Source organism: Rhipicephalus microplus, chromosome X (assembly GCF_043290135.1).
Source record: "Rhipicephalus microplus isolate Deutch F79 chromosome X, USDA_Rmic, whole genome shotgun sequence".
NCBI classification, from domain to species: domain Eukaryota; kingdom Metazoa; phylum Arthropoda; class Arachnida; order Ixodida; family Ixodidae; genus Rhipicephalus; species Rhipicephalus microplus.
In genome coordinates, this window is record NC_134710.1 from 311,643,692 (window position 1) to 311,659,912 (window position 16,221).

At 41.7% G+C, this 16,221-nt stretch overlaps 1 protein-coding gene across 3 annotated transcripts in view; it reads right to left on the reverse strand.

Annotated features, from left to right (window-relative positions):
- Sec31 (COPII coat complex component secretory 31) overlaps positions 1 to 16,221 on the reverse strand; it is a 170,543-nt gene that overhangs the window by 153,212 nt on the left and 1,110 nt on the right. For all 3 annotated transcript variants that reach the window (XM_075879503.1, XM_075879502.1, XM_075879501.1), the window contains exons 4-6: positions 12,399 to 12,591; positions 9,607 to 9,702; positions 4,701 to 4,838 (exon numbers count right to left, since the gene is read on the reverse strand). In XM_075879503.1, the coding sequence (XP_075735618.1) occupies positions 4,701 to 4,838; positions 9,607 to 9,702; positions 12,399 to 12,591 (427 nt within the window). The remainder of the gene's footprint in view (positions 1 to 4,700; positions 4,839 to 9,606; positions 9,703 to 12,398; positions 12,592 to 16,221) is intronic.

A 16,221-nucleotide genomic window follows, 5' to 3' on the forward strand; every position in this document is an offset into this window, starting at 1 on the left:
TCAGGAAGGCACGTAACTCAAGGTATTTCAAGAAATCCACCACTTTCTTGTGCAATACCGCGCCAATAGAAAGGCCTGGATGACTTGGGATATTTTGTACAGGATCGTGGCCGCCGCCACACGGTACATTCAAGATGGCTCGTTAAAAGAACAGTATGGTCCCTAAGGGCAATTTTCATAAGGACTACCAGCACTATGTGAAGACATGGTTCAATCAGCTGATGCGCAAGAAACGCCGTCATGCGCACCATGTGAAGTGGGCTTGAGCTATCGTGCCAAGGCCCATCAAGGGAGCCCTCCGACCTGTTATTAGGTGCTCGGGTTTCAAATACAACACAAAGCAATGCCTGGGCAAAGGTTTTTCTCTTGAGGAGCTCAAGGCTGCAGGTATTTCCAAAAGGGTTGCCAGAACCATTGGCATATCTGTGGACTACAGGTGCGGCAACAAGAGTGCTGAGAGGTTGCAGCAGAACCTGCAGGTGCGGCAACAAGAGTGTTGAGAGGTTACAGCAGAACCTGCCAAGGATGATGCAACGGAGGATGAACAAAAGCTTGCAGAAGCTTGGCTGCGCCAGCTTGACCATCGCTTCTCTGCTAACAAGCCCAAGGTTTTACTTCTAGTTGACAACTGCAGCGCTCATACCAGAATGACAGGGCCGGAGTGCATCGAACTTGCATTTCTACCGGCAAACACGACAGTTGCTCGGCTACCACAGGATCAAGGGATACTTCAGCACATAAAAAGCAGGTACAGAAAGCATGTGCTGGAACCGATCTTGCAGTACAAGGAAGCAGGGCAAGAATATGACCCGACTCTCCTGACAACAATTCACATTTTAGCGCATGTCTGGAGCGAAACACCCCCTACAGTCATTGCAAATTCTTTCCAGCACAGCGGCTTTGTCCACCCTGGCAACTCTGATATTCCTCCAGACGCCACTCCAGAAGACCCTTGTGAGCCCACTGTAAATATAGACGACGAGCTAAATGACGCGCCTTTTGACTCTCTACTTTCTAGTGGCGTGCAGAATTTAGACTACGTGGCTATAGACTGTCAGGTGGTTGTTGCTGGTCCGCTGACTGACGATGATATATTGTCGAAGTGCTTGAGGAGCACCAAAATAACTGTTCCGATGCCGACGGCCAAGATGAGCCGCCACCGCGACCTCGATGCACCGTGCAAGAGACCGCCGAACCCTCGCGTTCCTCGAGGAGTTCTGCATTTGTTCTCATGAAAGTAAATGTGCGCACCACCACCTCATGGGATTAAATAAGACCATTCTGTCAGAAATTACGACGGCGAAGCAGATGAAAATAACGCACTTTTTCAAGAAATAAAGGTTGGTTTTTTCAGTGTACGTCTTCCTTTTGTTTTCATGGTCCATTTGATAATTCGGAATTCGGTCAACTCAGACATTTTCCAGTCCCATGAGATCCGAGTTAACAAGCTTTTACTGTACTGCAGTAAAAATTACTAGTATGTTAAATTAACAAGCATGGCATCACAGGCGCAAAGGCAAAGACGAACACCACACAACAGGACTGCGAACACACACTGTCGCAACAGTGACATGGTGAACAGCCCAAACAGAGATGAGAAGAAGCCAAATTGTCTCTCACTTAAATATATCCCATAAAACAATCTGCCCTGCAGCACTAAAGTGCGTGAGAAGAATGCTTACACTAAGCCACCAGCATCTCGCCTCACTCAGCCTTTGTGACCACTGTAGACTACCTGCAAGTTGAAATACGCTGACCTGCCTATCCACTCAGCCACACAAAAGTAGCACAGCCACCATGACAGGCTGACTGGAGGAGGGGACTGTCACCCGCCATCCCTCTGCAGCATGTTCACATTGACCTCGTGCTTTTGCAGTAAATAAGAATAGTGGAAGAGAATTCACCTAATTTTGTGCATTCATACAAGCCGCGGCCATTAAAACAGATCCACGTACAACACACTTTGATAGCATATGTAGTGAATTGCAGCGATGCGTGCGGTGAGCAGAAGGGGTCCACTGTCATGCGACACAGTAGTGTGCGTTTATTTTTTAGACACCAACCATCATCTGCCACGGTGCACTACCATGTCAAGTAACTTTCAAACAGCAGAAATATTTGTGTGCCTTCGTTTTTCATTGTTCACAAATTTGAAATACACAGATTTGCAATCGTGCTTCTGGTGCAATCCTTCCATTATTAGGCTTGTTTTAGGCTCGAAGTGAATTTGGTAGAATAATTTGTAATCAAATTCACATAGCATATACCATATTTACTTGTGTAATGAACCCACCTTTTTTTCAGAAAACTCAACGCCAATTTGGGGAGGGTTCATTACGTGGGAGAAAAAAGCTACGAGAGTTATCACAGCAAAAATTTCATAGGATTGTTTTGGCCCACGAAATGAGCAATAATTCTTTTCTGTAGCCCAATGCCTTTCCTGTTTTCTCCCATAATGAAAGCGCACAGATTGACACTGAAGTTTCATACGGCCACTCAGTTCCCCTACTCCAGCGCATGCAGCCGTGTGCTAGCGCCCTGCGCAGCAGGTGCCTAACTACACTAAAATCCCGATGATACGATTACGGTTGATACGAATGAACTAGATTCACCGTGATTCGGTTTTATACAAACGGCTTCCCCAGCCAACGCGGATGATACGAATCTGCGATGGGCCGCTGCACACCAGCAACGCAATGTGGCTTGTCTGTGGGAGGAAGGCCCATTCACTCTTGGCCTCGAAGGGAGTGAATGCGGCAAAACTCGCCAAAGTTCTCTTTGCTTTAGTGGCCGAAAAGAACACACCACGAGGCCGACGTAAAAAAATCAGCCAGAGACCAATTTTCCCGCCACGCAATAGCAGATCGCCTTTTGGCTTCATGGCTTTGGCTACACCGGCTGTTCTATCTCTCAAACCATGTGATGTAAACCATAGGAAACTCTATGGTGTAAACAACCAGCGGCTAATTCAACATGGCGGCAAAGGCGTTGACAATGGATCGCGTCCGCGCTATTGCGAACTACCGTGCAGCACGCCAAAGCTCATAGTCTTGACAAGGACGCGTTTATCGAGAGCCTGGTATCGAGAAATGGTGAAAGCAGAAAAGTTCAAAAGAACGTCATAGACTCTTTTCAGCAAGACGGAGTTGCCAATAAAGTTCTTATTCATCTTTAATACATTTAAACAACTTTACAAGAGGCATGCTTCGAACGGCAATTTTCGTCTTTTAAATGAGATGTCTCTTTAAGCAGGACACCTCGCATGCATTTTCTTATCAGCCCATATTTTACTGTTGGCACACTGGTCTCTCTTACACCCATTTTTATATCAGTGTCTCGAGCCTGCCATGCGCAGCTACAACCCCGCCCTTCAAGGACCAAGATGGGGGTTGGTTCATTATACGAGTGAATACGGTATACTGCTTATTATAAAGAAGAATGGGCATATTTGTCACTACTTGACTAAAACCCCGCCCGTCAGAAGGCTATCCTGAGGTGGGCTGAGGTGGCAGAAGAGGCCTACCGCGAGTACGATCCTACACCTTCTCGCAGCCCCTTTCCCTTAAGATGAGATAAATAAAATTGTTTCTCTCTCTCTCTCTATTATAAGGGGGTTCGACTGTATCATCTTTAAGTTGTTTGTGGTTCATACAAATTCAGGATGATACGAATATTTTGTGTGCTCTCTTCAAATTCGTAGCATCGAGATGTTACTGTAAATTCACTACGACAAACCGGACAAAAAAATGCTGCGTCGGATGGCAGCACACAAACGTTGCGGGTGCACGTGGCGTCGGCGCGGTGGGCATGGTTGCGCTTTACATGGCCTCCGAGATGGCGGGCACGCAGCCCAAACACACGCCTCGCGCCTGTCATCTCGGAGCCCATGAGCTTTGTTTCTTGCTTCATTTTCGTGCCGCTGTGCTTTCGTGGCCCTACAAGCAAAAAGGGCTTTTAAATTTTGATTGAAGTCGTCCACACACGCTCCTCGTTACTGTTCAGCATGGTTGCTTAACTATGTTTTGACTGTTATTGCATCGTTATTTTGTGACATAACCGCTTGATTTTACGTTGTTTCGAATGTCAATGGCACTATCACACCAAAATAAAATTAACAGATACATTCATTTTTTTTTCCTTTTTTCAAGAACCAAGATGAAGGTTGCTTCATTATACGAGTGAATACGGTATACTGCTTATTATAAAGAAGAATGGGCATATTTGTCACTACTTGACTAACATACACAATATTTTTTTAAAAATCACAACAAGGCCTGTGCAAATGCCATTTTCTTTTTCATCAAAGGGAACTTATAATAGTCACAGGATTTGACTTTCGGTAGAACGCGAGTGATAGCCTAAAGCACATGTTCTTTTTTAAACTATGCTATACTTAGAGCATATAACAAGCTTTTATACTTCATAAAAATGATGAATCGATGTGAGAGTAATATGTTCATTTAATCTTGAAGTGGGGTTTTGTGGCAGCACGAATTTCCCCGAATAACAGTTCTGACACTAGCACCAGTTCTTAATTTTTCAAAGTTCTGGCAGGTCTCAGTAATCTTGTTGCGAGCCAGTTATACATTTCAGACATTACATAGTTTTCAGATAATTAGCACATCAATATGGGAACTTTTTGAAATATTTTATCAATGCACACTTTTCCTACTCAAATGAAAGCATGGTGTAAGACTCACCCTGGCAGTGGTGTCTGACACTTTGATTATGGGTTCATTCTTGCGCAAGTCCCAGACGATGCATCGTGCCGGAAATGTAGAGGCCAGGATGTGCTGCACTTGCCGATTCCATGCCAGGCAGCTGATGTCTTCATGAGGCTGTCCAATAAAAGAGTATTAAGAGCCTAGGCATCCTGAAGTGATTGCGAGCTGTACAAATTGCTAGCTGAAATGGTGGAACACACTATCAGCGTTCACAGAATATAAAAGTGAATATGAGGGGGTAGCAAGAACCTCTGCTATTAAATGACTATGCTAAACTTTGTTTTGTCAGGTAAAGATACCGCAAAAGCTCTGTATAATAAAACATACCAGCAGTGCACAACTTCATTTACCCACACATTTCATTATATCGAGGTTGCTGTGTCAACAGCAATAACTTCACATGTTTCTAGTATAGCCCTGCATTTCATTTGTAAGTACGCTGTAGCAAAAGAAAAGAAGAGCGGAGTAGCAAGACTGCTTGCCATGAGAGCAAGTATGAAACTCAAAGGGAGGAAAAAATTGCGAATTACGCCTTTCTCGCAAGACCATGCGAGAATGCACAGAGGCGATAACAAGGAGCATTTTGAAACTATGACAGGAAACACAGTAGCAGAATTAATAACTTGTCAGGCTTTACTCGAATATGTGTCCATACACATTTGCTAAAGAGCAAAAACCAGTCTCGGTTCAGAGTAACACAAGAGACCCTTTTGCTGCATGACATCAACTGTCCTGAGCAATTTGTGGACAGTGCATTGCCATTGATGCTCATCTCATGTTGTGCGTGTGCCTCTGCAATAAGGCCTCTTCGTGCCTACATCACTCTGACCGAGCAAAGGTGCAGCGCACATTCAACTGGGCCCATACATTGATGTTGGCAATGCAGCTTCAATTTTTGCACGCAATCGCGCAAGCGATTGTGCTTAAGGAGCTTGCACGATTGATTTGGCATTTTGCCATTTAAAAGAATGCACTATGCTTTAAAACAAAGCTACACCACAATCACTGCCAAGAATACAGTTGATTCCCATCATGAAAGAATTACTAGCAATGAGTTACACGTGCATGTTTGTTGTGGCCACCACCAAATCTCTGCATTGCTAATGCTTATTAAACTGGCGTGGCAACAAAGTCAAAATCACTGATTAGCCGGTCTTTGTAAGCTAAAATACACAGCGATTCAGGGAGGACAGTGTAGTACCCGCTAAAGTTGAATCCGGCTACAAATAAATTTCCACCACAACGAATGATTTAAAATTCCCAATCGGACACCCATAGAAAACAATGAGTACTTTTCCTGGATACTTCTGCTTCAACAAAGTTTTCGCCAGTACTACTACCGCATAAGAAAAACGAGCTTTACTAAGATCGCCACGAAATTCCGCTACCTACTCAACCACTCCTCATTGGCTTGCGACTTCCTGAGAGGTGCGGCCAATAAGCTTGTCGAAGACATGCTTTTTGCCAGCACACGCACATCACAGTAAACGTTTTGCCATGGAAATGCACGGCGACTGATGACCCATCCATCATAAAGCCAGTGGATTTGAGACGCGTGCAGGCCGTGGCAGAATCATTTTAGAACTCCCGCCATTATCTCAATGCAGCACTCTAAACAAACCTACCGCTCATCGTCACTAGCCATGCTATCGCGAATGACAACTACGCTACTATGAAGGCATACGCGTGCACCTAGTCCAAGTGCAATTAACTACACTCGGCCGCAAGCGTTGCGAACACAAATGCGGTCGTGTCGATGTGATCGTGAGTGACCACAAACTACATGCACTGACTCAAACCGATGCTGCTTGCCACAACGCCGCGGAAAAAACCACGCAGACAAATTCACAAATAATAACAACACAGTTCTGAAGGCACTACGGCATCATTCCGCTCGGTTCTCACACATGCTTTATTATCTTTCACTTGACGAGACAATCTTTCGCCGTGTTCATGGGACGCTGATTGTTGTTCTGTCCCTCACAATAGGTAGACCAAAGTTTGAGACTCTGTACACGTTCAGTTCAAGAAAGCGTCCGATGAAGCTTGTACGCATGGTGAGGCTCATTCATGTGCCAACGAGTGGGTGACAGTCGCATCGATGCTGAGCAGCTTCTCCTTCGTCTCTTCAAGATGACGACTGCATTGATGCTTATCGCAATGTCGATATTGCTACACCATCGGCGCAACACTCCGACGTCACAGGCGAGGCTGGTGTTGGTGTTTCGTGTTCAAGTGCGTCTGATGCATTGCACTCGCTAACTGCAGTGATTACGACCCCGAACAGTGCGACCGCGTCATCAACTGTGCATTTGCTAACATGTTTTTAGATATGCGAGAAGTTAGCCGCGGAGGATGGCGAGCGCGTTGCTGTGCAATCAAAGCTCAGCGCTATGTCGGCAACCTATGGGCAGCAGAGAAACCCCCTTCCATGTGCTCAGGAACGGCTGCAACACAAGCAGGAAAAGCGGAAAAGGAAAAGAGTCCTAAAGGACATTTCTAGCTACTCTGCAGAGTCATTTTAGACCAACATATGTGTTAAAAGCTTTCAAAGTTCGTTTTCTCACAATGACTTTATTGGCCAGTGAAGCTGTTTAGTCTGGTGATACCTCTGTAAATGTTCATCATATTCGTTTTATTATGTACCTCAATAAATAGCCCACACACTGACAGAGCCGTTTTTTAAATACATTGCATGTGTATTTTTTGTGATAATTAAAATTTCATTGATAAATCTCAATGACAAACACCAAATCCAGTGCTCTGCTAAAAATTTTCAGCACGGAAATTTAAAAAAGGGCTCTGTCTTAGTGTAAAGCACCCCATCCAGGAATCACCACAGTGAATTTTCCTGTGCTACAGTATTTATTAAATTCACCGGAGCCTGACTAAGAAACTTATGTGGATTACCCTAATAAATGGCTGAACCTAAATGCATGAAATTTCGTGGTTATTCAAATGGCTTTATAGTAGGCCTACCCTGAAAATTTCATTAGGATGTCTCAACAAACAAAAAAGTTGCCCTTCCATGGTAGCCTCCTCCCTTAACAGTAACTTCCGACTGCAAACTGCAGAAGAAAAAAGTACCCGCGTATTATCGCAAGGCGGCCAGAGAGGAAGTCAGAACTCCGAAACTTATCCTGTTTACAGATCCTCTTTATCTTGCACGCATCATTTTTTTTTTACACCAAATTCAAATTCTTTGCAATATTGCTAGGTATGCTACGAAAACAATTTACGCATTGACATTCTCGTATAACCCGCTCCTCAACTTTAGCTTCAACATTTCTGCTTATTTTGAGCATGTTGTTCGCAAGAAAATACGTTCACACGATATGAGATTGGTACTTCTGAGTTAGTGAGAGTTCAATGCATGAGCTTGCTAGGAACAAAAAATGACTCATAATCATGAGATTTTACCTGATTACATGGTCTATAGACAACACTTTGCTGCAACAAAATTCCACAATGAATTTTTTCACACTTCCTGTTAATTTCATTGTAACAGGATTCAACCATATACCATTGTGTATTGTGCAGGCTATGCCACGAATTGAGGGTCACAATCAGTGTTTAAAACAGAAAAAATGCAAGTAAGATTACACATTCCCTTTCATACACTCTTTCCACTAGTAATGTTTCCATATGAAAGACCACCAGCCGAAAATTCTCTCCCAACCAATGCTTAGCAAGCTTTTATTTGTTATAGAGAGACCAGCAGTGATTGTGACTCGTGAGCACTTAAAGTTGAAACTGCAGTACAAAGCAACTTCACTAAGTTGTAAAAAAGACAACCAGAAATAAAAATATTTGTTACATCGTGGATAACACTTAAAGGGGCACCGACACAAAATTTCGCGGCCGAGATAGCCAGTAGGGTCGATTCTCAGGAACACTCGTATATCATCTGCAAAATAACAGCGAATATAGCTGGGAATATATTTTAAAAGAATTTTGAAGTTTGCGTGAGCCCTGGACTCCATCGTGCCATTGACACAATCGAAGGGGACCCCTAGGTGTTGACCCCCTACTTCCCTCACGTCACCACGCTGCAGCCAACAAAACAAGTTATGATGACGTCATAGCCGCCATTTTTTTTTTTTTTTGCAGCACTTGTTAACGCAGTTTATATTTCTCGACGGCTGGTTGCGAGTGCTCAGCCGTGGCGCAAGCTTAGAAATTTCTGTGTTAGGAGATATTGCAGTCCCATTTCCTATTCGAATGTAATTCTTGATGCGGATCGTGCGGACGTGTGTCACAGTTCTGTGTGCTGATGTGGTCAAAAGCTGCGCACACTAGGTGGCGACAGTTGCACCTAGTTTTTGAAGCTCTGTGAAACCGAAACTGAAACTGATCAATAATAAGAGGCCTGTAAATAATTATCTGTCATGCACTACAGCAAACGATGTGTCATGTCATGACTAACAGGCCCCCAGCAACACATTGCAGCAGAAAAGCACAAGGTCAAAAACACAAGGTCAAAGTTTTTGTGTCAGTACCCCTTTAATTGAGGTTTGTTATATTGAGGCTTGCTGTACACACAATCAAGACTGTAACAGTGCTGTGCGACAAATATTCAATTATGACAGTACTTTTGCAAAAAGTGCACTTTAGTTTGCAGGCACTGCATTGCAAATATGAAGCTGGTATCGACACAACATACATTTTATTATGTGAAGAAGTGAGAAGGGCACTCACGTACATAACACTGCCTTGCTAGTTTGAAAAACCAGAAAATTCTACAAGGAAAAGTGAAGTAAATGCAATACAAGCAGTAATTTATGAAACTGGGAGTTATGTGCTCATGCTACAGGCTTAAGAGTTATGGTAATAAATGTAACATGAAAAATGCCAGAACCGCAGCGAAGGGCCATACACCCACCTGAGATTTGGCGCCAGGAGTCATTGGCGCATTGGGACTATTAAGGTCCCATATGAAGATTTCCGAGTCAGTCGACCCTGATGCCAGAAGATTTGCCTAAAAAAATGAAATGCTTTCTATGCACTGATTTCCTTCACTTCCTACTGAAGAACGTATGTCTGAATAGTTCGAAACACACTTCACATGCATTTTAACCCTCCGTGTAATATCCACTGTATCATATTTGATGCATTGAATACCTCAATAAAGCTACTAAAAGCTACTATAAGTGTCACGACAAGCAGCTATTGCAGATTTCACATGATATGAAGAAAGTACAGGGACATATATTATAAGATAGTAATCAATTATTCTCAATTATTACTTATTAGGTTATGCCTCAAACAAAATTTTATTTATATTTTTCTCAAAATGAACTGCACAAGAAGAGTAAAAACAGTCAGCGTTTTCTCACAATTTTTTCTGAAGGCATAACTTATCATGGGCATTACAGGGTTAAGCTGGTCCCATCAAAAATGAATAAGCAAGTAAGTAAATATTCATTTGTGCATCCAAAAAGGTAACTAAGGCTTCATACCATGTTTGTAATGCTGAAAGCTACTTAAAAAAGCAGAGAGAAAGTCAGGACTCTAAACGTTATCCTGTTTACAGACCATCTTTATCTTGCACGCACTTTAACTGAATTCTTGCTACTTCTGCATCACAAAAACAAAATGCCCATATCAATACAACATGGCATTCCTGACACACAAAAACAAGCTCCAAGTGCTATACAAGAAATGTGATGAAGGGTTTATCAACTTTCTAAGTACACGGCACTTCAATTGCATTCTGTAAATCACTTTCCAGCAAACATGACAAGACTATGCCAGGAAAAAAACACAGTCTCTGCATATATCTCGGCCAGTTTCACATGGCACTGGTGTTGTATTCTCGAACAGTTTCTGATACAACATTTAACATCTACAAATATCAGGGGCATTTTCAAACTGGGTTTTCCAAACCAACTTTCACTGGTAGCATTTTAGGCTTCTGCTAATGACCCAATCACAATAAACTTCCATTTTCCTCCATCTAAAAGCATTTCTGGAGGAGGGGAGGGCAATCATGAGATCACTTCTATTCAGCTAAAAAAATTTTCTTCTACCCTAACATTTATTTAAAGTTTGTTAACATATAAGACCTTACTTCACTGTAACCATCAAAAGGATCTTTAGCTTGGCTGTAAATTATGCACTATCATTTTGCGAAGTATGGAGTCAGCACAGATATAATCATTAGCAGCAACGTTGATTATTGTGACACTTCTGTTAAACATTAAACTTCCATTTCCCTCCATCTAAAAGCATTTCTAGAGGTGGGGGGAAATGATGAGATCACTTCTATTCAGCTAAAAATTTTCTTCTATCCTAATATTTATTTAAAGTTTGTTAAGATATAACACCTTATTTCACTGTAACCACCAAAAGGATCTTTAGCTTGGCTGTAAATTATGTACTACCATTTTGCAAAGTATGGGGTCACCACAGATATAATCAGTAGCAGCAATGTTGATTATTGTGACACTTCTGTTAAACATTAAACTACCATTTTCCTCCATCTAAAAGCATTTCTAGAGGTGGGGGAGGGGGAATCATGAGATCACTTCTATTCAGCTCAATATTTTCTTCTACCCTAATATTTAAAGTTTGTTAACATATAAGACCTTATTTCACTGTAACCACCAAAAGAATCTTTAGCTTGGCTGGAAATTATGCACTATCATTTTGCACAGTACAGGGTACCCACATATATCATCAGTAGCAGCAATGCTGATATTTGTGACACTTGCTATCCAAACATTAAACATGTTTATGTTACATATTTTTCAATGACAAAGAAAATTCAGAAGAAAAGAAAAACAGCTGCATGTTATATTTATTGCTGCTGACCTTCTACGCCAGCAGCTACAAAGATTGATTGATTGACTGATATGTGGGGTTTAACGTCCCAAAACCACCATATGATTATGAGAGACGCCGTAGTGGAGGGCTCCGGAAATTTCGACCACCTGGGGTTCTTTAACGTGCACCCAAATCTGAGCACACGGGCCTACAACATTTCCGCCTCCATCGGAAATGCAGCCGCCACAGCCGGGATTTGATCCCGCGACCTGCGGGTCAGCAGCCGAGTACCTTAGCCACTAGACCACCGTGGCGGGGCAGCAGCTACGAAGAATGTTAGCCAATGCAATCACAATCTGTGTGCATTTATTGTTTAAGCTTTATGCCACTAGGTGGCACCACCAACCCAGCAGCTCTACTAACCTGATATTCTGAAATGGGCAACACTCTTACAAAGAAGTTAAAACTCCTAGCCATCTGCGAAGTGAATGCTTATGCAGTGAAATAAGGGCAATGCTAGTCATAATCTAGGAGGAAGTCCACTGAAATGGCAATTCTGCTCTGCACTGGTGTAGACGAGGTTGCCTAGTCCAGGCACCTTATGCAATCTTTTAGAGTCCACAGCTGTGTATTCTGCTGAAAGATATTTTGCCACACAAAGCGCAATGCGCTAAGAATGACTCTCAACAACAGAACAAGGTTGTAAGTAAACACAACTGAACTTATATATACTTGCAGGCCAGAGCTAATAACATTGCACTCATTAATACAAATTATCATTGCAGTACATACCATGGTTCACACTGTGAAGTGGCTTAAAATGCGTAGGACTTCCTTTTTAAAGTTGTAAAAAGTGTGATTACAAAGGCATTCAGCAGTTTAAGCATTCAACAGTGTTTAGCAACTCACCTGAAATGTGTTGAAGTCAAGTGCATACACAGGGCCAGTATGCTTGTTCTTTTGGCAAATGAGTGAATCTTCCCCCTTAATGAGCTTTGCTGGGTCATAAACTAGCAGGTTGCCAGCGTCGGCCCCGCCGACGAGCACACCACTGGCCAGTTCATCTGACATGCCATGCCAGCCCCAGGCAATCTTATGGAACCTGAGTAGATTATACACAACACTCGGACGTAAAAGCAATCAAAAGCTGCACTGTTCTTTTAAATAAATTTCCGGAACAACCAATTAATTAACAATATTTTAGTTAGGATGTGAATAGAGGTATTTACAATGAAGGAACAGCTTGGCTATTTCATAATTACAAAGGTTAAACAAGAGATTAAATACTGAACAAGCACATCCCTGTGCTGTCCTATACCTTATCTCGTTTTACCTTTGTGTAACAATTTTACTTTGGTGCACCTATGAACAAAAGTATATAGACTGCATGCAGGCTGAAAAAAAGAACTAAATTTATCAGCAATTCAGACACAGAGACTGCAAATGATAAGTGCAGAAGAACACTCCTATTATGAAGTTTGGAGTGCACCCCTCAATTAAAGCTATATTCATAGGTGAAGAGATGCTGGCTTTATTGCAGAATCCCTGGCTGCTATACTTTTGACCATAATACATCACTGTCCACCTAACAGCCCTTCCTTCAATACTATGTGCCTTACACATTTTTGTACGACACTTCTACAAGAATGAGACATTTCTTAATAATAAATTGATGGTACTTTATAGCATAATGCAGGCAAAAAAAGTGAGCATAGGATTTAAGCATATGGAAGCATGTGGGTCTCCATGCAGCACAGCATTCACAACCATGTCACTCTCCATATTCCTTATTTAGAAGAACATGTGCAGTAAAACTGTAGTACTAGCAAACAGTTTTACTGCCTTTACAAACATAAAAGGTGAAAGAAACCACAGATATTCAGGTGTGTTAAACCTACATAAATTAGGTGCAGCATACGGTAGTAACACAATAACATGAAACGTGCTTACTAAACATTATATGTTAAAGAGATACTGAACAAAATTAGAAAAACTCTGGAAACGTTGCAATTCTACTCAGAATATGCAACTGTTCTGATAAACAGAGTTAATTTCCCATATTTTCAAACTGTTGGCTGTATTTCTGATGAATCGTCATCGTACGGTGGCCTCACGCGAGCGGGAGCCGTGACGTCAGATTCGCTAAGGTGCAGGCGTAGCGCACAAGTTCCCGTCATCCTCTTCCTTTTCTCCACTTCTCCTTTCATTCCACTTTCCCCCTTCAATTCAATTTTTCATTTGCAGGAATCAGATACAAAAATACCAAAACTCCAATAAAAAAAATAGGCTTTCCATGTACAAGAGGATGATACAGAAATACATATGGATATAATCATTTTACATTTTTCAATTGCACAAGCGTACAAAAGAAAGCAAATGTATGGGTAGGTGCAGAGCTACAGTTCTTGGTAACCATGTAAAGACAGTAAAACAAGGTAATTTCATGCATTAATATCCAAAGTTATAATTTACATGTTTAAGCTCGAGGAACTAGAGAAAGTCGAGGAACGTCCACAAAAGTGCTGATGCTTTGCATCAGCCAGGAGCATCGTTTGCAATGGGTGCTGTTCATACCGATTCTGGGAACCACAGGGGGAGAGGAGTGTTGAGAGACGCAAGCGACGGCTGGCTTGCCCGTTTCGGGTGGATCTGACATCGTCGAATGTCTATTCCTATAGTTCATGGTGCGGCCGCTAGATGAAGCAGTTTGTGAAAAACACATTATTTTTTAATAATATTGCTAGCATTTTTTTTCTTCGTAAGGATGTTTCACAAACCATGCCACTTATCTGCTTACTTCATCTCTCTTCGTTTAAACGCCTAGAAAAACGCAACTATCGCAACACACATGGATTCTTAAGGGTCGTGGTTATCAATTCATCTATTCGCTTTATCAGTTGGTTGCATCAACAGCACATAGCTTTCGTATGAATGAAAATGCTGTGCAAGGAGGTGAAAAAAAATTGGAGAAAAACAGTGTGCTATAAATCTGACCTTATTAGGAGCAAAAATTTTGTTCAGTATCCATTTAAGCTGTGTCGAGACAAAAGTGAGAGTCAAGTCCTGCATTACACTTTTCATGTTATGTGGGAAAACAGGTATGCACCTATTCTGCAATAAGCTCTTGTTTACTTCTTGAAGAGGAAGTGCCTGGTTTTTTTTATGCTCAGAATTGTTTTAGCTCCAAAGCTATGCTTTTCATGTTGAACAGCCTGCTCAGCATTTCAATCACTAAGCTTGATCTGTATGGCTCTGTGATCAAGCTGCCACAGCTGTGCAGCTTGAAGTAAAACTAGAGTCTTCACATGTTTTGTACAACATTTGTAGAAACAACCAAAGCACAAATTTTTTATTACTAGAATGAAGGGCAAAAGATGCCAGTTTCAGCAATCAATTTTGTTGAACATTTACTTTGCAAAACTCCCAGGCGTGCCAAAAATTGCCAAATATGATTAGAAACTAAAGTTCAGTTTTTACTTGATGAGCAGCATGGCACTATTTATAGAATATTTCCTATCAAAAGTTGTCAAGCAGTTCACTAAGGTGTGGTAATGAAAGAGTTAAAGGATGACTATGAACTCTATCCTTGCAGACCACTGTTTTCAAGTAAAACCTCATAGGTGATGATTTCTTAGTGGAAACATGATTAAACACAGTATAGGTTCAAAAAAGATGGCGTGGTAAAGCCCTGAAATCCCAACACGAATGTCACCTCTGTTATTTGTTGAACTACCATGAATAACTCTTCCTTTAACAAAAGGCATGGCTTCATTTCAGACTCAAACCAAACACCCTGTTTATAACAAGCAAGCCCCTAAAACATAAATTACCTCATGACATTCATGCTTTAAATTACCAAGTAATACTACCCATGCCAGCAAATGCTACTCCACCAGTCACACAGTTTAGTCTTAATAAAATATTTGATCTACAAAAGGCATGGGTTCATTTCAGACTCAAACCAAACACTCTGTTCATAACAAGCAAGCCCCTAGAACATAAATGACCTCATGTCATTCATGCTTTAGATTACCAAGTAATACTACCCATGCCAGCAAATGCTACTCCACCAGTCACACAGTTTAGTCTTAATAAAATATTTGATCTACAAAAGGCATGGGTTCATTTCAGACTCAAACCAAACACTCTGTTCATAACAAGCAAGCCCCTAGAACATAAATGACCTCATGTCATTCATGCTTGAGATTACCAAGTAGTACTACTCATGCCAGTAAATGCTACTCCCCCAGTCACACAGTTTAGTCTCAATAAAATATTTGATCTAAAAAGTTTTTTTGCAATTTTTAATAACACACTCATGACAACCAAATGTAGGCTGGACAGGTTTTAACGTGCCACATTCCTTGGAAAAGGTTAACGTGCCACATTCCTTGGAGAGTTAAGCTAAAAAACTGCAAAGAGAGTGTGCCTCACATTTTAAGTGGCAGTGAACCTTGCTTCCAGCATGGCCGACAGTGAAAGATTAAATTTGGTTGTGCTCGGAACAACCAGGTCAAACTTTTGCTCAACAGAACATAATTTGTGGCCATAGTGCATAAAACACACAAGAATGCTTGTAGGCAATACTAGCACTCATGCTAGTACTGTAAAAGAATGAGCAGACACGTTGCACATCCCTGCACAGATGAACGACACATGTTCACACCAAACATCGTATTCAGTTTCAATACATGGAGTAACTAAAAAGGGCAGATCAAGCAGCAACAGCCTG